This window comes from Telopea speciosissima, chromosome 2, assembly GCF_018873765.1.
Source record: "Telopea speciosissima isolate NSW1024214 ecotype Mountain lineage chromosome 2, Tspe_v1, whole genome shotgun sequence".
Taxonomy (NCBI): domain Eukaryota; kingdom Viridiplantae; phylum Streptophyta; class Magnoliopsida; order Proteales; family Proteaceae; genus Telopea; species Telopea speciosissima.
In genome coordinates this window covers 84,072,598-84,096,101 of record NC_057917.1, presented here as the reverse complement: position 1 = coordinate 84,096,101, position 23,504 = coordinate 84,072,598, and the positions used below count along the sequence as shown (strand labels likewise).

At 41.0% G+C, this 23,504-nt stretch overlaps 3 protein-coding genes across 3 annotated transcripts in view; all 3 read right to left on the bottom strand.

Annotated features, from left to right (window-relative positions):
- Positions 1-1,829: 1,829 nt before the first annotated feature.
- On the bottom strand, positions 1,830-3,288 carry LOC122649866 (pentatricopeptide repeat-containing protein At1g06270). The gene has a single exon (XM_043843120.1). The coding sequence runs from the start codon at positions 3,217-3,219 to the stop codon at positions 2,116-2,118; it is 1,104 nt and encodes a 367-aa protein (XP_043699055.1). The 5' UTR covers positions 3,220-3,288; the 3' UTR covers positions 1,830-2,115.
- A 643-nt stretch (positions 3,289-3,931) lies between these two features.
- LOC122651251 (E3 ubiquitin-protein ligase ATL6-like) lies at positions 3,932-15,531 on the bottom strand. The gene is made up of 2 exons (XM_043844555.1): positions 15,322-15,531; positions 3,932-4,435 (listed from the first exon to the last, which is right to left on the bottom strand). Exons 1-2 carry the CDS (start codon positions 15,529-15,531, stop codon positions 3,932-3,934), a joined length of 714 nt encoding a protein of 237 aa, XP_043700490.1.
- Positions 15,475-23,504, bottom strand: part of LOC122650332 — an 18,060-nt gene continuing 10,030 nt past the window's right edge. The window contains exon 6 of the mRNA XM_043843728.1: positions 15,475-16,346. Within this exon, the coding sequence (XP_043699663.1) occupies positions 15,646-16,346 (701 nt within the window). The 3' untranslated portion in view covers positions 15,475-15,645. The remainder of the gene's footprint in view (positions 16,347-23,504) is intronic.

The following is a 23,504-nucleotide window of genomic DNA, read 5'->3' as shown; positions in this document are numbered from 1 at the left end:
CAACGCTTGAGCCCCAACACTTGGTCAGTTAGTTCCAAGGTGGTCTTCCCTTCATTATGTAGTTTCCAAATCCTAGAACAAATCCAATTCATTATATTACCAACATGAAAAGTTGTACAGAAAACTATAGAAAGAATCGTTTTGTATACTCACACAGTCACATGTCCCTGCAAGAGGTTGGTTGTGTTCATGGTCAAGATGAACAAGTGACAGGATCAACCAATGGCTGTTGTCTTTGACATTGGGGGGCAAAAAAACAGAACAGAGTCATCAATCCCAACTTCACGAGTGACATTACCAAAAACACATGCCCATGTTTTGGCTGATAAACCTATCCATAAGTATATTACAACTCCAAAACTCATAAATGTACACTATGGCTTCAATCAATAAGCATTAAGCAACCCTTTGAAAAACTTCATAACAATACTTTCAACGAAGAAATAAATAAAATCCACCATTTACTACAAAGTAAAACCACCTTACAAAAAATACTAAAGTAAAACATGTTACAACTAAAATAGAAAAATGAGAAAAAGTACACATCATCTGCATCACACATACACTTGATCCAACCCCCAGCATACACAATAATCATTTGCATTGTAGAAAGAACACAGCCTGGGTTGGGTAATTGGTTTCAGTAATCAATCATGCACTACTTACTTCACTGCTTTTAAATCTCACATACTACTAATGGTCCATCCCATCATGGTTTGACCAAATAGTTAACCAAATGTTTGAATGGAACAGCCTGTTGGTCAGGCAAAAAATTCTGGCTCTAGACACGGTGACCTCGGATTGGACACAGCAGTACTCAATGGTCATAATGGTCCAACAGTATGTGGTAGCACCACCCCTTTGTCCTCACTTCACAAAAGGAGGTCTTCAAAATGCCCATTTGATGTGTTTACTTTACTAGTTCATGCATTTAAATTATGGGAAAAAGGCTGGGCATGCCACCAGGGTGCCGAGCATGTGTCATTCTCTCTCCTCCCCTTTGGAAAAGACCGCCCTACCCACCTGTGTCCAGCCTTGTGATTGGTGTATGCCACTAGCTTACTGAAAGCTGGCAGCATACCCAACCCTCTCTCTTCAATTATTTACCTTCTTTTACCAATAAAGTGTATAGTATCCATTACAAGTGTAATTGATGATTAAGGAACAACATGGACAGATTATTTAAAGAATTCAAATATTGGATTGATTTTCACAAGTCAATTAGCCCTAGCAATAAAAAGAAGGTTTTACAGGCTTACATTATCCCAGATTGAAATGAGATCCTCAGGTGAGCGGTTCTTGGCCCTCTCAATGTCCATGATTGAATCCAGTGGTTTGGGTTGCAGAGAAGTAAACCCAGCAGCAAATCTCAAATTTCTACAGAAACCAGGTGAGCCCCACTTAAAGAAATCACCTGGAATCACCAGTTTCTGCAATTTCTGCAGATTTGTTTGATGGTCGAAGCTGCTAATAGGGAAATTCTGCATTGAAGAAGTGACAGCTAAACAGAGTAGACACGGAAGATGCTATAGGCCCCAATCTTCTTGCTGATGAATTTTGTATTGTAAAATCTGCAAAAGAGGGGCAAGAAGGATCACATACCATTGCAAGAAAATTTTGATTTCATACCAGTTCTCGAATTTTCTATGAAGAGGTATTTTAACTAGTGAATTTTGAATTTACTGGTACACTATCTGGGATCAGGTGGTGTACCTAGCCAATCAATCAATCAATGACCATGTAGCATACAAGAACATAATTACGAAAATTGGATTAAAAAAGGATGCTGGACAGCAAAGACATTACAACACTTAGGATCATATATTCGAACTTCCAAACCTGTTGTATGAAAACATAAAAACAATCTACAGCATAAGCCACCAAACTTTTTAACATGATCATGTTAACCACTTCTCTCGCTTTTTTTGTGCCCATAGATATGAACACTATAACCCGCTAATCTTTTAATAGTTGTGAAACTTCAGCCCAGCTTCTCTCACTAAATGCTGAAAAATCAGAACACAAATCCTGTATGTGAGAAGAGACTGCTGTATAAGGTAAGCTGTGCATTGCATGTGTGTAATTGTGCTCCTTTAGCCAGTAGTGCTTTAGCAGCTAGGAGTTCAAATCTGCAAACCTTTGTCTCACAACAGAGGCAAGAGCACCTTCACCAACACTAGCAAGCCCTCCAACCACCCTTTGCCTGACTCTGATGTAAGGTATAAATCCTCGCTCTGCCATTTCCATCACCACCTTTCCGGCCAAAATAAACTCTCTCCTCTCTAGGCATCCCTTAACCACCATCTCATAAGCCTCAAACCCAATGCTGCAACCCTCTTTCTCCAACAACTCAATCATCTCAACAGCTCTCACCATCTCCCTGTTTGCTCTCATTGCTGCAACTGCCTTAATGACTATCCCTTGCCTCGGCATCAACCCAAATTTTGTAACCATTTCGCTCATCAGCTCAGCTACATCACCAGTCTTCCTGGCCTTACACATTACCCCAATAACTGTCCCATAGCTCTCTGAATCAGGATTGCATCCAGCCCCACCCATGCCCTTCAAAACCCTAATTGCCTCGGCTGAATGATCAACAGTACATAGGGATGAAAGAAGGTAATTACATGTGTTGCAATCAGGGTGGTACCCAATCGATCGCATATCATTCAAGATATCCGCAACAGATTGGGTTTGGTGGTGGTCAAGCCATGCAGACGATAGGGAGAGGTGAGTTTGGGGAACTGGTGTGCAGCCAGAGCGCAGAATGCGTTGAATGATCGCAAGGGCAAGGGGAAGAGGATTTGGGTTTGCAAGAGTGTGGGAGAGGAGATACTCATAAGCAGTTCTAGTCCGAGAGCGTGGTCTAAGATGGAGAAAGGACTGGAGAATTTTATCAATGACTTTGGTTCTGAGGTGATCAGGGAAAGAAGATAGGAAGGAGAAGGGATTAGACTTTTGCTGTGGTGGAATAGTTGTGGGGGTGGACAGGAGGTCAGGAATTTGTTCATAAGCTTCTGTTTCAACTGCAGCTTTGATTGATTCTTCGAGCGTGTGTGAGGCAGGAATCGAGTGAAAGGTGGCAGAGAGGAAACGGGAGTAGCATAGACTAAGAAGAGATTTGCAGAACTTTTCAGCTGGTCCAAATTGGATTGCCATGTTTGAATTTGAGCGAGAAAAGCTTACAAGTGACATAAATGCAATTGTGTATTGGAACATCTCATCTCATAAAATTATACCAGTTCTACCAGCAATTCCTGAATCAAGTGAATCTTTACCTCTAAAAGCTTCCTGATCAACGCTTGTTGTTTGGACAAATCTGATCGACACAAGTAATGAAGGGTGTAATGCGCAGAAAACGATATTACGGCTTATCAAAGGGCTATTAAGTCCAATAATGTCAGAAGGAAAGTCGAATTTCTCAGAGTCCTTTTTCCGAACAGGTAACAGGTCACACGGATCCTCTACAGATTCAAACCCAACTCTAAAACGGTTTTCGTGAAAAAGCCAATGGACAAAGATGGTTTCATCGTTCCAACAAGCAATAGATTAACGCCACGGGAGGGCAGAATTGAAAAAACCTGAATATAGTAGATAACTCAGAAAGTACTCTCCTGTTACGCAGCAGCTACTTCAAAGTTTAAAAATTGTTGTCCTTTTTGTCTCTAAGAGAGAGAGAGATTGGAGCGAGTTGTCTGCTGTGCTTCAATGGCGACCTGACTTCAAAGTTGAAACAGTTTCTAAGAAATCCACGTTCTTAAGATTCCAAACATTCTCCAACCTTGCCTTGTTCGTAAAAACCTTCAAATGAGTTGCATGGCATTCATCCATCATCTGTAAAGACTATTTATAACAACAGAGGGATAGATGTAGAGGAAACTGTAGACCTGTTTTCGGATAGCTTAGAAATTAGAATAGATAGAGAGAGCTCTCACTGTCTCGAGAGTCGAGACTCCTTAGTTAGTGGGATTTCTCCATCCTTAATTGCAGGAACGAGGTTAGCCCGGCAGACTGGGCAGGTTGTGCGCTTAAATAACCAAGCATCAACACACTGAAGATGGAAGACATGGTCACACTTGGACAGCAATCGAATCGTGTCTTCGTCTTCGAACTCGTTCAAGCATGCGGCGCACTCCAAAGCCCCTTTACCCAATTTGTGACTCTTCACATATGAATAGGCGAAGGTTGGAAAAATATCGATCACGGCGGGGTCGAGACCTCGATTTCCCCTTCTTGACATTCCACCTTCTCCACTTTGAAGGCTAATACTTTCACACCCCTGCAAGCTGCAACGGCTGATGAAGATGGAGATGAAGCCTAAGATGAAGAAGACGCCTATGATGACGACAAGTGCGATGCCCATCGAAGGGCTGAAAAAATCGCCGCTGTAGTCATAGGGATCATCGACGGGTGGGGATTGACTACTGTTACTGCTCTGTGCAGCGGCAAGATACGCATGAAGCCATAGAGAATGTTATTCCATTTTCACTAGTGCTCTGTCATCCTACTTTAGTTGTTGTTCATTTTCATATCGGTTCCAAGGGAGGTCAATAGTGTTGTTGACTTCCTGACAAGGAAGGCGTTTTTGGTCAATTTTGATCCATGGATCTTGGAGTTATGTTTAACTTCATCCATGTATAATTCACCTTGTTCTTAATAAAATTTCTCATGCTTTTACTCAAAAAATAAAAAAAAATGGTGGGCTTTAACACTTATGTACATATAAATTTACTTTAGAAAGAAAAAAAAATAACAACTTGAAAGGCAGCATGGACTATATGTCTGCACGATACCCATGGAAACATGTATGAAAGCATCAACAAAAGTGGGATTTTCTCCTTTCATAAGGGGCAGGGTGATCATTTTGCTCCCTCCCAGGGGCGGCACGTTGCCTTTTAGGATCCCTCTCCCATTTACTTTTATGCATCAACTATATCCAATAATGAGTTTGTGAGGATTTAAACAGATCTTTGTAGCTTAGGTCGGTTCCAATTAGATAAAGTCAAGCCGTGCAACATCTCTTTTGCCTTCTCGGATTGTTATTCACGTGAGAATGGAATGTGATGTTTATGAAAAATCATAAGATTAGGTCATTTATTTACACACACACACACACACACACACACACACTCTCTCTCTCTACTTCCTTAGTAAATGTCTCCTATGTACCAGCTTTGATAAGGTTTGCCTCTTATCGCTCAGCTTTGATAACGTGATTGGTCCCACTTCGTTGATCAGTGAGGAAAGAGAATCAAGACACCTTAGCTTCACTTAGAAATTCTCCTTGATTGGCTGTTAATTGGAGACTGAAAATTTTCATACTTGTCAATGTAAGACAAAAGAGGAGGTAGAGCTATCCAACCGAATCAATTAGCTAAATTTCCTGAGTTCATGCACATTGTTGGTTTAGTTGAACCGGATACCGTTTTACATAGAATAGCCGGCAAAGAGGCACACTTCTCGAATATATAGAAGCAAGAATTGAATTGATAGGGGTGTAGCTACGTACGACTGATTTTGTTAGAATTATTTCCACACAGTTCCATCAAACACCAGCTTGTTACATCATCTAATCATCGTGCGACTGATGAACCTACTCCATTGATACATCGACCCTTCAGATTTGAAGCATCCTAGTTAGAAGAACTGAGATTCCAGAATCTAATAGAGATAAACTGGGATCTTTCGGTTGATATGTGGCTCTCTCTCTCTCTCTCTCTCTCTCTCTCTCTCTCTCAATCTCTCATAGAGTTATGACTCTACTTCAAGGTACTCCTCTTAAAAAGGGAATAGAGATGTTGTTGTTCATCTGCCACAAAAGGAGGTACGGATTCATCGTCAATCGCGCGCAAGTTTTATATGAATGAGAACCTTTGAATCGAGATGATGAATGGTGAAAGGTTTATGGTGGAGAATCAGCTTCTGGTATGGCTTCGTCGTACTATCTCTCAGCAAGAAATTTTATGGCACCAAAAGTCGAGAATTGGCTGAATCAAACATATGGAGGCCGCAACACAAGTTTTTTTTCACATCTTAACCCAGAAGCGACGTGCCCGGAACAGAATGAATTAAGGGATATTGCATCATAATGGACTACACATCACAGACAAATTAAAGCCCCTCTTAATTGAGGCAGTAATTAATTCACACTTTTGACATTTTTTCACTTCTTCGGTGGATGATGTAGATGATCATTATTTTTGCCATATCAGAGGAAGAGTATCTCAAGATTACCATACAAAGCTCTTGCGGCCAGTTACAGATGATGAAATCTAGCTATAGAACAGTCATGAAGATGCCTTCCTCAAAATCGCCTGGCCTAGATGGCTTCTCTGGAATGTTTTTCCAACATATATATGTGGCAAGTAGTACGTGGGGCCATTGATCACCAGTATGGTCCAACAATTCTTTAATCAAGGCACCTTTACCAGACAACTAAACCAAGCTTTTTCTTGCCTTGATCCCAAAAACCAAATGCCTATGACTATTGGAGACTTTCTTCCCCATTCATTAGTTTTTATAATTTCAAATACGTACAAGATCATCTCTAGAATTCTGGTCGGTCCAACGACTCAGACCTCTCCTTAACAAGCTCGATCATCTCCTTTAACCAGAATGGGTTTGTTAAAGGATGCCATATTCAGGATGATGTCTTGATCAGCCATGAGATTCTTCACAAGATAAAATCTCACCATAGGGGTTGTCAGAGCTACTGTTGAACAGTGATGGCCATTGAGAGGGGGGGGTGAATCAGTGGACTATAAAAATCTTTTCCCTCAAGCAGGTTCACCTCCTAGATCACCTGTTGAGATCTTTAACACTCACCACAACCAACCACACAGTCTTCTTAAAAGGCAAACAGGCACACAACCACACTCTAACTAGCAATCTTGACACGATTACATACAACCACAATCACCGATATTGCTGCCAAGAGCTGCTAAACAAAGTGCTTGCCAAGAGTCGCTATGTCAACTGTTGGAGATCCCTCACTCAAGCACACTGACTCAATCACAACTGGAGGATCTGAATACAAACCACAAAATCGTGTACACACCCCAGCCAGACTCAAAGGCTCTACCAAGTGTGTACACCCATCCTGCAGAAAGGCACTTCTAACCAAAGCAAGCAAGCATCCACAACGCAGAGATATACGTGCTTCGGCAAGTTGCCTACGTGCACGGAGTAATGGTCACTTGGACCTCAGCATCTACTCATCACTAATTTTTCCAGCATAAAACTGAGAAGCCGCACCCACGGCAGATGATGTTTCAGTCACACCTATGACTCAGGATATCTGACCTGCTTCTATCTCTAAGTATAGAGACAAGGGTGTTACCCCCAATGGTTTTCCCAGCACCCACTGGTAACCAGCACTGTGTCCAGATGCAACTGGACAACTCAATAAAAATAATTGGGCTTATACAAATGTCCTACAATGAAATCCACATAGCATAGGTCTATGGCAGTATAACCTAGCTAGCATATGCAATGGAAATACAGTATATCAAACACAACAGGCAATAAAGTGTAGAAAATCTCACAACCATGCACTTGTCTTTGATCACGATGTCCGGTGATGGAGTCCGGCAACTCGGTGGCTCACTGGAATCTTCAATTTCTCCCAATTTGATGGAGAACTGGAATCTTCAAGTGCGCTCTTCCTTGGAGTCCTGGAGTGGTTCCTAGCAGTGTGGGAAACCACTGTTTTCTTCATTTTCTTTCTTTTCTTTTCTTTTCCCTTTCCTTTCTTCTTTGTTTCCTCCACCGAATCTGAGATGGTGCTTGAGATGACGCTTCAAACTTCTTTTTCTTCTCTTCTTCTTTCTTTCTTCCTTCCTTTCTCCTTCTTCTTTCTTTTTTCTTTTCTCTTTTCCCTCTTCCTTCTTGGCTACAACCACTTAAAGAAGTTCTGGTTCTATGATTTCAGAATATCAATGGCATCAAGGAAGGGCTGGAGACACGAGATAGAGAGGGAGACTCAAATCATAGATGCATACAACACCTCTTAGGGCTTAGGGCTGCAACCCCTTTTTTTCTTCTTCCTTCCTTCTCTTTTCCTCTCCTTTTCCTTCTCCCTTTTTCTTCTATTTTTCTCTACACGATTCTGAAGCCTCTTTTTCATTTTGGAGAAGAAGAAGAACCATTTCTCTCTTCTTTCTACAAAAGATTAAGTAAAAGACTAAATAGCCCTTTTTAGATGGACCAATGGAATTTACATAAAAGGAATCTTCAATCAAACATTGATTAAAGTACTTCTCTTAAGGTAGAGAGAGATTGGCACAGTTTCCAAAGTACTTTTTGAAGAACCAATCAAAAGCTTTTAAATGGAATCAAAGACTTTTTGAAAAGCTTTTTAACTCATCCATTCACAGCCTTCACGTGGGAGAGTAATGATTTCCTGTTTTTTGAAAATCTCTTCAACTTTGATAATTTCAAAAAGAGCCCCTCTAACCTCACTTATTTATGTCATCATAGACAATAATTATATTTATTTGCATTTAAACCCCTGAGACCAAAAAGTGATCTTAAGCTGCTGGCCGAGAGCAAAATTTGAAATCCAACTTTCCAGATTTGCTTCTAATTTGCGCATCCAAACGGAAAAAATCATAACTCCCTCATTTGACGTCGGATTGATGAACCGTTTGAACCGATGGAAAGAAGACTCGACGAACTAAAATATTCATGTAGAATGGTCCACCCAGTTCTATCAATATACACTCCAAAAATACCGACGAACACGCTGCTAGTGCGAAAACCTATAAAATCAATATTCTTAATGCACCTAGCCTTCACCCAAGGCTATATAAGGTATCCAAACACTGCAATGAACAATCTCATGCTGCCACATAATCTCCGGATGCTCCAGTATCATTGCCAACATGCCACGACACTGTCAAATGACCAAAATGCCCCTGGATGACTCCCAAACACTATGGGACCTCTGTATACACTGCCATACCCTTGTAATGATATCACTGCCGTAGTGAACACTGTAAGAACTACTGGGGATGGTGAGGACACAATCCAGTCACTGCCTGTACTGCCATAAGCATGTCTACTCAACTAGAATGCTGCTTGACTGGCCTGAGCGTTATAACTGCACCAAGATGCATTGTGTTGACCACAACAACACACATGCACTGTGTTGACAACAATGACAACCAACACACAGTCACTGCCATCTGCACTGTGTGTTCAACAGCTACATGTCTGTGGAAGTGAATATGAGCAAAGCCTATGATAGGCTTGAATGGGGATTTCTTCGAAAGACTTTATACAATTATGGTTTTCAACAACATTGGATACAACTCATAATGTTTTGTATGGAGACCCCACAGATGTCTGTCTTGTTGAATGGCTCCCCTCTCTCTTACTGCACCCTATCGTGGAGAGGATATATAATGTCAAGGTTATCCCTTAATTATCACCATCTATTTTCGTTGTATGTGCGGAAGTTCTTTTTACTCATCTGGAAGAAGCTACACTTTATAATCAAATACATGGTATCAAGTTATCTAGGAATGGTGAAGCAGTTTCCTACATGGCATTCGCCGATGATCTCATCCTTTTTGGCCAAGCTAAGTCTTTGAAAGCAAGGAACTTTCTTGAGGCTATTGATACTTATTTGCAGATTTTCTGGACAATGCTTGAATGCCTAAAAAACAAGGGCTCATTACAGTCCCAATGTTCCTTCAATTCGACAATCAAAAGAGAGCTAGAACGAAGTTTTCATATCACCCATTCATCAACTGTGGGCATATACCTGGGAATCCCGCGAGTATCAGGTAAACTCAAGAAATCAAACTTCTTGGGCTTAATTAGAAGGGTTAATATGAAGCTTCAATCTTGGAAGTCAAAATATTTATCAACGGCTAGAAAGACATCATTGATTCAATCTACCCTATTAGCCATGCCTTTGCACTAAATGTCTTGCTTTAGCCTCCCCTCATCGATCCTCGAAGAATTAGACTCTACATATATATAGGCATTTCTTTTGAGCCAAAGAGGAAGGATCCAATGTTCCAACTATTAGCTAGAAAACGATTTGTCAACTGAAAAGGAGTGGAGGATATTAAACATTAAACGATTGGATCCAATGAACCAAGCATTGTTGACAAAGAAAGAATGGGAGTTGTTAACCCCTCAATCATCTTTATGGGGTAAGCCCATGAAGCAAAAGTATTTTTCTAGGTCAGATATTCTTCATGCTAGTGCTCCACAATCGTCGTCGTGGGGCTGGAAATTCATAGTGGGATCTATACCTTTGCTTCGCAAAGCCATCTTTTTCCAAGTTGGTGATGGTAAGGACATCAATCCCTCGCTGGATAACTAGATACTAAATAGTACCCAATCCTTGGCTCCATTCCCACTCCTCGAAATGCACCAATGACGGTGGCAGACATCATTGATATACACTCATGTCTATCTGATCAAGTCTATCATTGTTGGGCCCCCCGATCAAGCCCAAGCTATTATTAAAATACCACTACCTATATTTCCAAGGGTAGATGATGCAAGCCTAGCCCACATCTATCACAAACAAAACTAGTCCAAGCAAGGCCGGACTTCAAGACCGAATCAAAAGAGAACCAGCCCAAGATTAACAAGAGCCTTGCTAGTGGAAATCTCTACAAAGCCTCTTGATCTATCCTTGTGGAATGATGATGTGGAGAGTTTAATAGCGGATGATGATGCAACACCCATTATCAAAATATCTTTGACTAAGTTTTTCTCCTCTTGACCCTTCTCTTGAAGATAACATCAAGACTTCTCAAAACAATAACTAAGGTTCTTTGAAACAAGTATCAACACCTTGAAATAAGAACCAAGACATTGTACTTATTGTTTGGAGCAACCAACAAGAAAGTAGAGAAGAAGTTCTAGAGTTTTCATAAATCAAGATGTAATCTTGACTATTGGAACCTCATTTGAATCAAGGGTTGAGATGTTGTAGGAGCTTTTAGGTTTTCTTTTGATTTGCCTAGCTATCTTATTTTGTAGAAGACTAGAGATTTGTGAATGAAAAGTTATTATAAGCATTTCTCTTAAACCAAGATGTGTTCTTGAATCTTGAAGAGATCATCCCCTAGAAAAGCCTAAAAGAGTTGGTGTTTTCCCTTTTGAAAACCTAGAAGAGTTGTCACTCCATCCTAGAAGAGTTGGAGCTTTTCTCATTGCATCCTTAAAGAGATTACAATCTCTTGGTGTTACTACACATCCTTGAAGAGAAGTGTTTTAGCCCATATTTATCCATTTATTGTTTTCAATTTTGTTCTTCATTTTATTGTTTTGTCCATATTTGCACACTTTGTTTGTGCAATTAATTCACTCTCCCAGTTTGATCTTTCTGCTGCCTGCATTAGTAGATCGTATTATCTGGCTCCCAACAGTATTTGGGAATTTTATGATAGCCTCAACTTACCGTTGGCATTACAAGAGGATTGTTCACCACCCCAACCTTTTTGGTTTAAGCTATGACATACACCAAATACTCCGAGGGTACAGATCTTTATATGGAAGCTCGTACATGGACGAATACCCTTAGCAGACCTTCTCATCCAAAAAGGGGGAGGGGGTCAACATTTCTACCACATGCCACAGATGTATGTATCATATTGGGGACTCAAATTATCTGATGATTAGGTGTCCAGTGGCTCAAATGGTGTGGATCAATGCGAAGTTATCTCAGACGGCTGAATCAGTGGATGCTCACCACACAGTCATACAAGTCCTGCGACAGATGAGCTCTACTACTGAAAGAATGCGAATAGCAAAGGGTTCTTTCACTCAATATCTTATGGAATCTCTGGACTTCCTATTTGGACCTCACATTTCGACAAACGGTAACTGACCCTGGAGCTATATTTCGCAAAACCTCAATCGGCACAGAGGAGCCTCTCCATCATTTAGTAGTGAATAGGCCGACGAGACTTCGTGCTCCTATTTCCTGGAACTCTCCTCCTATAGGGTCTTATAAATTTAATGTTGATGTAGCAGGTACTGGTGGAGTGTGTCGTGATGCCACGCGACGTCCTATTTTGTGCTTTGTTGCAGGAATTGACTCCAATTATGCTGGGGTGGCTGAGATTGTTGCGGTCCGAAAGGCTATGGTATTGGCTTTATGTAAAGACATTGATAATATTACATAGAGATCGACAAAATCATGATCATCAATAGTCTCAAGGGATGTGGTCACTCTATTCCTTGGAGAATTCGTCCTCTAATTTGGGACTGTCAAATTCTTGCCTCTATTACTCTCTAAATTTGGTCATATTACGTTTTGCCACACTCTATGCGATGGCAATTTTGTAGCAAATGCATTAGCAAGCATTGGTGCAGCTCTCCAATCTGACTTTGCGTGGGAGGATTCCTTCCCAAGTTTCGTTTCCAATTCTGTTAAGTGACTTTTGTAGTGTTTATTTCCCTAAGGGATTTCATCAATAAATTTGCTCTTTACCCAAAAAAAAAAATGAAAAAGAATCATGATTTACATACCATATGAACCATGCGAAATCATTGTGTGATGTGATACGATAAAGTCTTTTTTTTCAAATTTTTTTTTTTGCAATTTTTAACTTCAATTGACCAGTTAGTTGATTTTTTTCTTTTTTTTTGGGAAATTTACACATACCACCCCTGAGGTTTGACGAAAGGATATTTTCACCTCCAGTTTTAGAAAATTATGCGTACCCCCCTGAGGTTTGCAAACGGTAACAAATAAGCCCATTCCGTCAGTTCATGACTAACACTGTTAAAAATTAGACTTGAACTGACAGAATTGCCCTTCTAAAAAGAACCGGAAAAAAAAAAAGTGAATGAACAAAATTACCCTTACAATTGTAAAAAAAAACCTGCAACTAACTCATCTTCCCCAATCGAATTGGGGATTCAAGCAGAGAAGCGATCGAGGAGCAAAAATAGAGTTAAAAAGAATGAGAGAATAAAGAAAAGAGAAATAGGGTTTTAATTCTATTCAAAACTTGAGATTCGAAACCCATTTCTTTACTCTCCGATTTCATGGTTTCCTCTTCCACCTGTGCTGGTTGTCTTGCAACGTAATCTAAGAGACCTTCTTACTTTTCTCTTTTTTGATCGAAAAAAACCCAGTAATGGATAATCAATCTCATCGGCGGCACCTGTAGAATTGACATGGACCAATCCACTTGATTAGAGAAAGAATTCTAATCTGGCAAGAAATAAAGATCAAATTCCTAACCTTATTTTGTTTTCCTTGCAAATTAAATTACCGCTTTCTTCTATCATTCTCCTCTCGTATTCTTCCACTTGCTTCCAGAGTGTTCAATTCATTCTTCTCTGGAACGCTTGTATCTATAACTTGATCGGTTGCCGCTCGAAGGAGAAGAGGGATTTCGGTATTATTAGCAGTTGCCCATATTAATTGATCTCATTGGACAAGATGGCGTCCATTTTATGCTTTGCAATGGGAAATCGAATCCCACAAGAGGGCTTCTGTTTTTCAGAGTTGGGTTTTTTTTTTTTGATAAAAGATATAATGTCGTTTCTGTTCTGGTTCATGGTAGGGTTGAAAGTGAATGGAGAACATTTGGAAAGAATCAAAATCTTAAATGAGTCAAGGGCAGAGGGCTAGGGAGTGGACGAAAATGTTTTGAGGCTGATTGGATCCTTGTAGTGTCGTTTCTGTTCTGATGAACCCAGCAACCAACTTTCCATGACTGGCGATAGGGTTTCCTTATTCCCAACCATTCAATATTTCCTCTCCGATTCCCAGATTTCCAGTGGCGTTGGAGGGAGGGGAGCTCGAATTGGTGATTCAAGTAGAGAAGCTATCGACGAGCCAAAAAAAACCCCTTATTGTTTTGAAACCTGCAACGAATTGGGGAAGATGAGTTGCAGTTTTTTTTTTTTTTTTTTTTTTTTTTTTGCCCTTTGTAAGGGTAATTTTATCAATTCACCTTTTTTTTGGGGGGGTTCTTCTTAGAAGGGCAATTCCATCAATTCAAGTCTAATATTTAATAATATTAGTCATGAACTGACGGAATAGGCTTATTTGTTACCGTTTGCAAACCTCAGGGGGGCACGCAGAATTTTTCAAAACTGGGGGGTGAAAATATCCTTTCGTCAAAGCTCAGGGGTGGTATGTGTAAATTTCCTTTTATTTTTTTGGCCGAGCATAAATAGAGATGCAAATGGATATTCGAAAATCCGTATTCGATCCGCATTCGTATCCGTTTAGGAGAATCTGAATTCGTCCGAAACTAATTGGATACAAATATGATAATCCCCCTATCCGACCGATTATTATCCGATTCGTTTAGCAATCCCGACGGTAATAAAATATCTGAAACATATCTTTGTGTCCGTTTATCTTTTTAAGTTACCTTATTGGATTTTTTAATCTTATTTTTATAATTTTATAAGTTAAGATAATGTGATTCTTTTTCTATATTTTCTATTGGTTTATATATATTATTTTATGCAATGTGATACATGAAATCATATATCTATGTGAGAAAAATCAAAAACTAAGAAGGGTAGAAAAAAGGGTAGTTATTAAACTCTCAAGTCTCAACCCTAGCCCTCATCATAAAAACGGTAAAGATGTCAACGGATAGTCGAAAATTCGTATTCGATCCGCGTTCATATCCATTTAGGAGAATCAGTTTTTAAAAAGTCACTATCCAAAAACTATCCAAATCCGTCGAAAAACCGATAGGATATTATCCGAATCCGTTCGAATATAAACGGATACGAATATGATAATGCCTCTATCCGACCGAATTCGATCCGTTTACATCTCTAAGCATAAACATTAAAATTTACAACTAGAGGGTCTGCAACTGGTCTGGGCTAGGCCGAATTTTTATAAAACCCCAGTCCTGCCCAGCCTAGATCCCCAGAACTCAGCCCAGACCCAGCTGAGCTTGTAGGCTGAAAAAGCCCAACTCAGGCCTTGTTGGGCTTGGGCGCGGACTTGGGGTGGCCAGGTCAAACTTGCAACCCTAATTACAACTGCTTAAAGCATTCTGAGTCAACCACGGGTATGGCTCCGTGTTAATTTTGAAATTCACTGAGAAGCACATTATCACTCTATCAATCAGCCAGAGGCAGGACATCGTTCCATAAAAACTCCCTTTTTAAGTGGAACTGTGGTGAACCAACTTCTCTATTTCTTTGGTCATTGCCTCATTCTCGCGGACACACATAATTATACAGAATGAAACATTTGAACTGAATTCAAGGAAATTATGGAAGCCCAGCTTCCCCACATTTTTGGAAAAACCAAAAGAAAAACCAAAACATACACAAAAACTGAGTTCCCTACAAAATACTAGGTACCTGAGAGGCCAATCTCTCCTGCAGTTCCTTGACCTTAACGGATAGCTCTGCCTTGTGTTCCTTGTAGCTCTGCAACAGGTACTTCTTTCCTTCAATCACTTCCTTCAACTCTCCCACTTCCCTCTTCAGCATCTCAATCCTCTCCCTTTTTAAGTGGAACTGTGGTAAACCAACTTCTCTATTTCTTTGCTCATTCTCGCGGACACACATAATTATACAGAATGAAACATTTGAACTGAATTCAAGGAAATTATGGAAGCCCAGCTTTCCCACATTTTTGGAAAAACAAAAGAAAAACCAAAACATACACAAAAACTGAGTTCCCTACAAAATACTAGGTACCTGAGAGGCCAATCTCTCCTGCAGTTCCTTGACCTTAGCAGATAGCTCTGCCTTGTGTTCCTTGTAGCTCTGCAACAGGTACTCCTTTCCTTCAATCACTTCCTTCAACTCTCCCACTTCCCTCTTCAGCATCTCAATCCTCTCCCCATCAGCATACCCATTACTATGAACATTTCTTCCTTCTGCCGACCAATCCCCCGTTACTGTGGGCTTCTTGGTGGGCCCTACTTCCCCTACACAGTAATCTGCAATGACTGTCCTCAGTCTCTGGATTTCTCTCTCAGAATCAAATAGGTCCTGGTTTGCAGCATCAATCTGTGACTGCAAATTAGCAGAATGCGTCAGCTGAACATTGAGCGAATTCTGGAATGCTGTGATTTGATCCTGCATCTCCAAGATCATCTCATCCCTTCTCTTCAACTGCTGGCACAATTTGTGAATCACTTCTCGCTTCCCAAAGATGTCAGAGCCAGATTCTGATCCACAGGGAGAGTCTGAGCTATTTGAGTGGTGGAATGGTTTTGGAGGTGGCTCAAGACGATCAGGAGAAGATGCCCAAATCAGACCATTTTCTCTGTTTGACTCTGGCGCTGTAATTGTGACTAAAGAGAGTGATAGATCAGCTTCCTTTAGCATAGGATCACTAGCTGGACGCTTAGCTTCAACAGTGCCTTCTGAACTTCCTGTTTTAACACAAAGACAAATTACGAATTCAACAACTAGCAGCAGCAGCATAGGACCAACAAAAACAATGCACCAATGTAAATAAACAGAAACAAGAGACGAACAAAGAAAGAAAAAAGAGAACTCCTTTATTCATCAAGGGAAAACAAACACACTTTTACATCATCTAAAACCCATTTGCCACAAGGCCAAACATAGTTTTCTGGGAGAGAGGCTTCTAAAAAATGTTAATGCCTTCCAGTTGTAGGTCCATAGAATTAAATGTCCATAACTGCTGATGAACAATATCGTCCACCAACATAATAATATCATCCTTTGGTGAATGTATCAAACCAAAGAGCATTCAAATCTCTGGCTAAAGCTTATATGCATCATCATGAATAGCAGTGATCCTAACCATCTACATTACAGGAATTCGAAGAGTTATTTGCTTGAAGAGTTGAAGTACAATATTTCGGGGTGGATCTTTATGTGGTTATGAATGTCTATGGCATTTGATTTCCAAAGCTTCTCTTATGTTTTAAGAATAACATAGGCACTTGGTATTCCCAAAAAGCACAGTTAATAGAAGTGCTTCTCACATGGCATCAACAATTTCTGTCATTCAAATTGCAGGAAGTTGTCCTAACTGTCAGAAGCCACGTCATGGCAATGAGTCAATGGCAATAATGGCGACAACAATGATTATGACAGTGCTACTATAAACTCCATGATACTGGTGATGGCGATAGACTACGATAGACTACAACTGCTGCTGCTCATGATAATGATAATAATAATATAATCCACAAGAGAAGCAAATACAAGTTCCTATACACATCAACTATCAGGAAAAGTTGCTTCCTTTTCTCAAGGAGATTCAGTTCCTCTCAGAATAGTACCACAGACATCCAGAAGGATGGCTCAAAAAGATGACTTGATAACAGAAGGACCCTTGTTTCAGTCAATATTGGAAGTAGAAAATCAGGAAAACAAAAATTCACTAGCTATGTCAAAATTCTCCTTCAACCAGGTGCCAAAGTAAGACAACCAAATCCACTAGCTATGGCAAAATCGAGAATGTCGTTTGAGGTGGTATGGCCATATTCAATGGCGGCCTGAGGAGGCCTCAATACGGAGGAGTGATCTGATCCTGATTGAAGGAGCTAGAAGAGCTAGGGGCAGGCCTAAAATGACCATAGGAGAAGTTGTGAGGAATGACATGAGTAGTCTGGGTCTTGTACCAAGTATGACCTCGGATAGAGCATATTGGAGGGCAAGGATCCATGTTGCTGACCCGATCTAGTTGAGATTTTCCTGGCTTCTTGGGCTGTGCCTCTTTCCTCTTACTTTCTTTTCTTTCTTATTATTTTATTTTATTTTTTTAAACTCTGTTTTGCAAGGATCCATGTAGCCGACCCCATTCAGTTGGGATAAGGCTGAGTTTGTTGTTGTTGTATGTTGGATGGAAAGAATACTCTGAGAATAAAGCAGTGAAAGAATTTATGGTTATCTGATTAAGCCTTTAATCTGATAGAGAATAGTAAAGATTTGAATGGAAAAAGTGACAGTAAGGAGCTATCCCAGGCTAGCAACAGCAAGATGTGCAAGGCCTAATGGTTGAATTTAGCTTAGAAAAGAAGCTAAAAGCTGATAGTTGACTGACTAAGATTGTAAACATATGTTGCTGATCTGTTACAAGGAACTAGGGTTGGAAATGGATTTAAAGTGCAATGATGAAAACGGGGGAGGTAAGATTGTAAGAAAAGAAAAGAAAAGAAAATAACAACTACAAGATAGAAAAGCAAAAGGGACAAAAGTGGATTTTAGATGTACAATGTACCCCCTATGTATCGTGGGGGTACATATGTGTGGTGGTAGCATGTGTTAGGGGTTTTTGCTCTATTCTTTGGACTTCCCAGTTAGACTTCGATTGTAACTAGGATTGGGAAGTGATGGAATATTTTTGGGGAATTGAACTTCTGTTAATGAGACATAGGTCCTCTCCATTTATAATAATCATAATGAAGCACAAGTTACAATAATACCCTTAGGGCAACATTGTTATACCCACACCCAAAATACACCCTAATTTTCCGAGCTAAATTGAATTTTCATTGGTAGGTGTGGCGACGCTGCCAACGGTCAACACCTGTGACCTTGGACCGTGGCAGTCAATGGGAAAGCTTGATCAAATGATGGAATTTCGCCTTGATAGTCAATGACACCAGCCAAGGGTGAGCTTTTAAATCTAGATGTTTTTTTTTGTTTTGGGTGAATATAAAATTTCATTACCAAAGAGAAAGAAACAACAGAGACCCCAAAAGGGGGGGGGAGAGAAACAAAAGACAAGCTAACACAGCCTCAATCAGAGGAGGACGTCGGCTTGAGGGAGGAGAGGGGGAGATCCCAGGAGACAACAATATGCTTGTTCCATTCCAATACAAAGGGAAGTTACATTTACGAGCTTTCCCTTGATGTCGAAGGAGATGGAGTCCCAAATCTGGTCAATAGTCCTGGAGTTGGAAGTCCATTTCCTAATATACGCTCCATCCAAATCTAGTTGATGGTAGTACAAAATGCTAGTTTACCAACTGTGTCGCATAACGAAGAGCCCGAGAAAGTCATATCAATCCACAACCATTCCCTAGAGAAGGGAAGGATTCTTCGACAACGAGGCCAGCATTTGCCTAGGATTCCCTTCCAAATAGCCGAGGAAAGCAGCAATCAAAAAAGAGGTGGGTTGCATCTTCCGAGGTGTTCCAGCAAAGACTACACGAAGGGGAAACTGGGATCTGACAGTGGCGAAGGAAGGACTGCATTGGGAGGCAGTTGGTGAAGACGCGCCACACAGTGAAGCTATGCCGGGGAATGTGGCCTTTGAACCAAACAAGCTTTCTCCAAGGAGCTAGATCACTTCTAATCCAAACCAGGTTCCAAGCATCTTTTGATTTAAACACACCTGAGGAAGGAGTCCAAGAAACACAATCACACCTCCCTGAAGGTCTTCTAGGGATAGAGCACAAAGCATCCCAGACTTCAATAAGACCTGGGTGGATGGTGGTGGGAGGGCTCCAGTCGCCATTGGATAAAATATCAGCAACCCTAGACTACCTACTTAGGCCACAAATAACTCTGTTGCTGATCGAGTGAATGAGAATACCCTTAGGGTGCCAATGATCCAACCAAAGAGCAATAGAGGAGCAGTAGAGGAACCATCTCCAATCTTGGAATGAATTGCTTTGAGAGCCGTCGTCCTGAGAGAAAGCATTTTGCGCCAGACCCAAGAAGCATCTGATGAGGAAGAGACTGTCCAAATAGAATCAAACCGAAGAACTCCAGAGTAGATCCAGTCAACCCAAATGCTGTTTTCTTTAGAGGCTATCTTCCAAATCAGCTTAATGAAGTCCACAGAATTCACATCTTTTATACGGCGGAGAACCAAGGCCCCCCCCCTCTTCCTTAGAGAGGCAAACAGAAGCCCAGCTGGTGGGGTGAAGGAATCTAGTGGTTTCAGCCCCTTTCCAAAGGAAGGAAGCCATGAGAGATTCTAAAGCTTTGATGGTATGTATACATACCCCCCTTAAAGTCCTTGAAGTGCGGGCCAAAGCCCAGAGCCAAACATGGAGTGAAAAGCCATTATTCCACAGGAGGATGAAAGGGTGGTCGCAAGACTGCTGTTGCACCCAGCCTTGCATCCACCAGTGCTGTGAAACCTCTTTTGGAGTAGGTTTTGTGTGGGACCCACTTGCCCCGTGTCTCGGACGTTGCATTGGTGTTCCCGGGCATGGTGGACCCCATCCCTATCTTTACAAACCATGTGGGGTCAAGTAGGTGGGCCCCTATAGCCCACCCTAGCCTTTAAAGAGTTTTAAGCCTAAAGGGACCCAACCAAACAGGCCCTTAAATCTTTTTTAATTATAAAAGGGGTTGAGCTCTTTAGCTCTTTCTCATTTCGTGGAGAAGGGAAAGAAGAGAAAAGAAGAAAAGAGATGAAAAAGAAGAGAAGGGGGGAGGGAAGAAAGGGAGCCCTTGCTGTCCACATCTTTGTGCGCTACCCTCTTCCTCTCCTCTTGAAGTCCAAGCCAAAGGAAGAGAAGGAAAGAGATCAAGGGGGTTCACCTAGCCTTGGCTCCTAATCCCTCCATTGGTAAGCACTCTTTCCATCTCTCCCTCTCTGTTTCCCTATTTTAGTACTAGGGTTTTGGTTTTGGGGGAAAAACGCAAGTTTGGGATGGGTAATCGGCTATGGACCATAGATGGCTCGATTCATTGTTCCATTAGGGTTAATAGGACCCTAATGAACTTTAGAAACCATCCCCACAAGGCCTTGGAGCCATTAATGGCCTTGGGGATCAATTTGGTTGAGTTTTGGGGAAGAAAATCGTGTTCTGGGTGCAAGCAAATGCACGGCCAGATGCAAATCCTGTGTGAAACTGCCCTTGCATCCACACATTCCCGGAATTGTTAAGCACTTGACCCCTGCTCACTGTTTTAGCCATAACTTTTTCTATACCTATCGTATCGACGTGATTCAAGTTGCGTTGTAAACTAGACTTAAAGGGCTACTTTTCTTATGAAGAAACCTTTAACCCAATCGGCAAGGAAGGCCCTCTAAAGTGGGCCCAAACCTTGCTATTTGTTTTGACAACATTGTTGGAATTTGAGTTATACCCCGGTGACCTCATCTACTTCATGGTCATTTGAGTAGACTTTTTAAGGTTTAATGGGGGTTATCTACAACCTAAAGTGCCCTCTAAATATACTAATTAGGTGACCTATTGTGGTGCTAAGGTCTACCCTTGATGCCCTTAAACCCCTCTTCCCCTATTTGGTTTTGAGTTTGGGAATCATTTAAACTGGAAGCTTGACCTGGGGTTCCACTTGGAACCCAAGGTATGATCTTTGTTATACGTTGGACCTCATTAATGATGCCTTACCCTCTAAATACAACCCTAAGACCCTTCCTTGCAACCCTTGTTGCTGATCTAGGGTTTCATTATTCAAAAGCCTAGAATTTGACCTTTGGGGATTCAATTCCTCGAGTCCTCTAAAACCAATGAATTGAATATGGTAATCAGGCCCTAGTGGATCCTAGGAAACCCTCCCCTCACCCTTGTGGCTTGAAAATCCAAGTGGACTGGATTGGGGAGGTCAAACCCTTCAAATCTTGGGTTTTAGCTCGGACGGATGCAAGGGCGGATGCAACCGCCCTTGAATCCGCTGTCACCCGGAAAGGCATAATTGAGCAGATGCAAGTCCTACTTGAAACTGCCCATGCATAATTAGAATCCGGTTTTTGGAGGAGATCATAACCAGTGGGTTAGTTAATAACCCATAAAATTTGAGAATGGGGAAATAGTAGTTTTTCCAGACTGCTACTGGTGAACCTTAACAGGGAGAAACATACATAATGACCCAGAATAGGAATTTGGGGAAAAAAGTTGATCATTATTTTATCTTATTAAATTAAGATTGCTAAGGATCATTACATGTGTGTTTAGATACTAGAGTGTTTGGATCGTCGACGGGATATTTGATCTAAGCATCGTAAAGGTAAGTATAAGGGCGTACCCAGTGCACGAGGCTCCCGCCACTGCGGGGTCTGGGGAGGGTCATAATGTACGCAGCCTTACCCCTGTTTTCGCAAAGAGGTTGTTTCCAGACTTGAACCTATATTGTCACAATGGAGCAACCTTTACCGTTGCACCAAGGCCCACCCTCCGTCGTCAAGGTCAGTATAACATGACATAATTACATCTATATACGTTCGACTGTTTTCATGTGTTTTTCGTAAGTAGAACTTGGCATGACTACACTTGTGTGTGCCTGTGTAAATTCACATGTTTCAGTATTATTTATATCATTATTGCATTGTGATGATTTTCCATTTCAATTCATATTTAAGCATGTGAGTTATATGAATGATGTACTATGTTGGAATGTGGGATTGTTTTGCATGGTATTGGACTTTACTGCAACCCTATCGAACAGGGGGTTATGTGTTGAGCACTGTGTGCAGGGTGCTATAGTGAGATGTGATGTATTGCCTCGCTAGCCGCAAGATGCCTCGTCTGATCAACAGGATACGCCATCTGGGATGGTAGTATTGACCTCGCCTAGCCAGCGAGATGCCCCGATAGCCATGTGTGATGCACCACCTAGGGTGGTAGGATTTTTTTTTGCCCTGCTTGGCACGCGGTGATGGCTGGCCGGTCGTTGTGATGACCTCACTCATATATTTGTGCTTTGGCAGTCAGTCATACTTGTGCATTATATGTACTTGATGCCTTAATAAGTATTGCATTGATTGGAAAGGTTGGAAGTTGGAACTCATTTTAATGAGATTATTGTTACTGCATGATTTACAGGATGATGTGTATACTTCCTTTTATAGTGTTGTTATGTCTGTTCTATCTTATTGGGCTTTGCAGCCCATTCCATTATTTTTCCTCACAGATCAGTAGTGGAGATTTGCGTTGCTCGGAGGGAGCTATTGATGAGCGGTAATTATGTTTCATGGGAGATTTATTTTATTATTTGTCAGTAGTTTATGATTTAGGATTGGACAGATGTAATAAATTATTTTGGTTCAAGTTTTAAATGTCACCACTCACCAGACAGTCAGACCGTGTGGATGTGAACTTATATTTATTGAGGTTTATGTTATTTGACTGATGAGATTATTTTATATTTGTGGAGATTTTAGAATAGTACTGCATTATTAAGTTGGAAAAAAAAATCTCCGGGCTTTACGGAATGTGTCGGGAAGATCAAAGTCTTGGGATCTTAACCTTAAAAGGATTAGGTCATGACAAATATTGCATCTTCATCTGGAGTTTCTTCATCAGGGTTTGTGTCTAGAGATGACTACAACCACTTATCAAAACTTCTCCAGAACCTTCAACCATCCACCGACGCCTTTTTGTCCACAGCCACTTTGGCTCACACAGGTACATCTACTTTCTTTACACCCACTCCTTCCACTCTATGGATCATTGATTCTGGCGCATCTACTCATGACTGGTAAGTCAAACTTTTTTCTTCATTGTCAAAAGTTAATAACTCTTCATCGGTAATTCTTGCTAATGGATCCTTTACCTAGGTGACTGGTCATGGTAAGGTTTCCCCTACTACACCCATGACCTCGTCATCTGTTCTTCATGTACCTCAGCTAC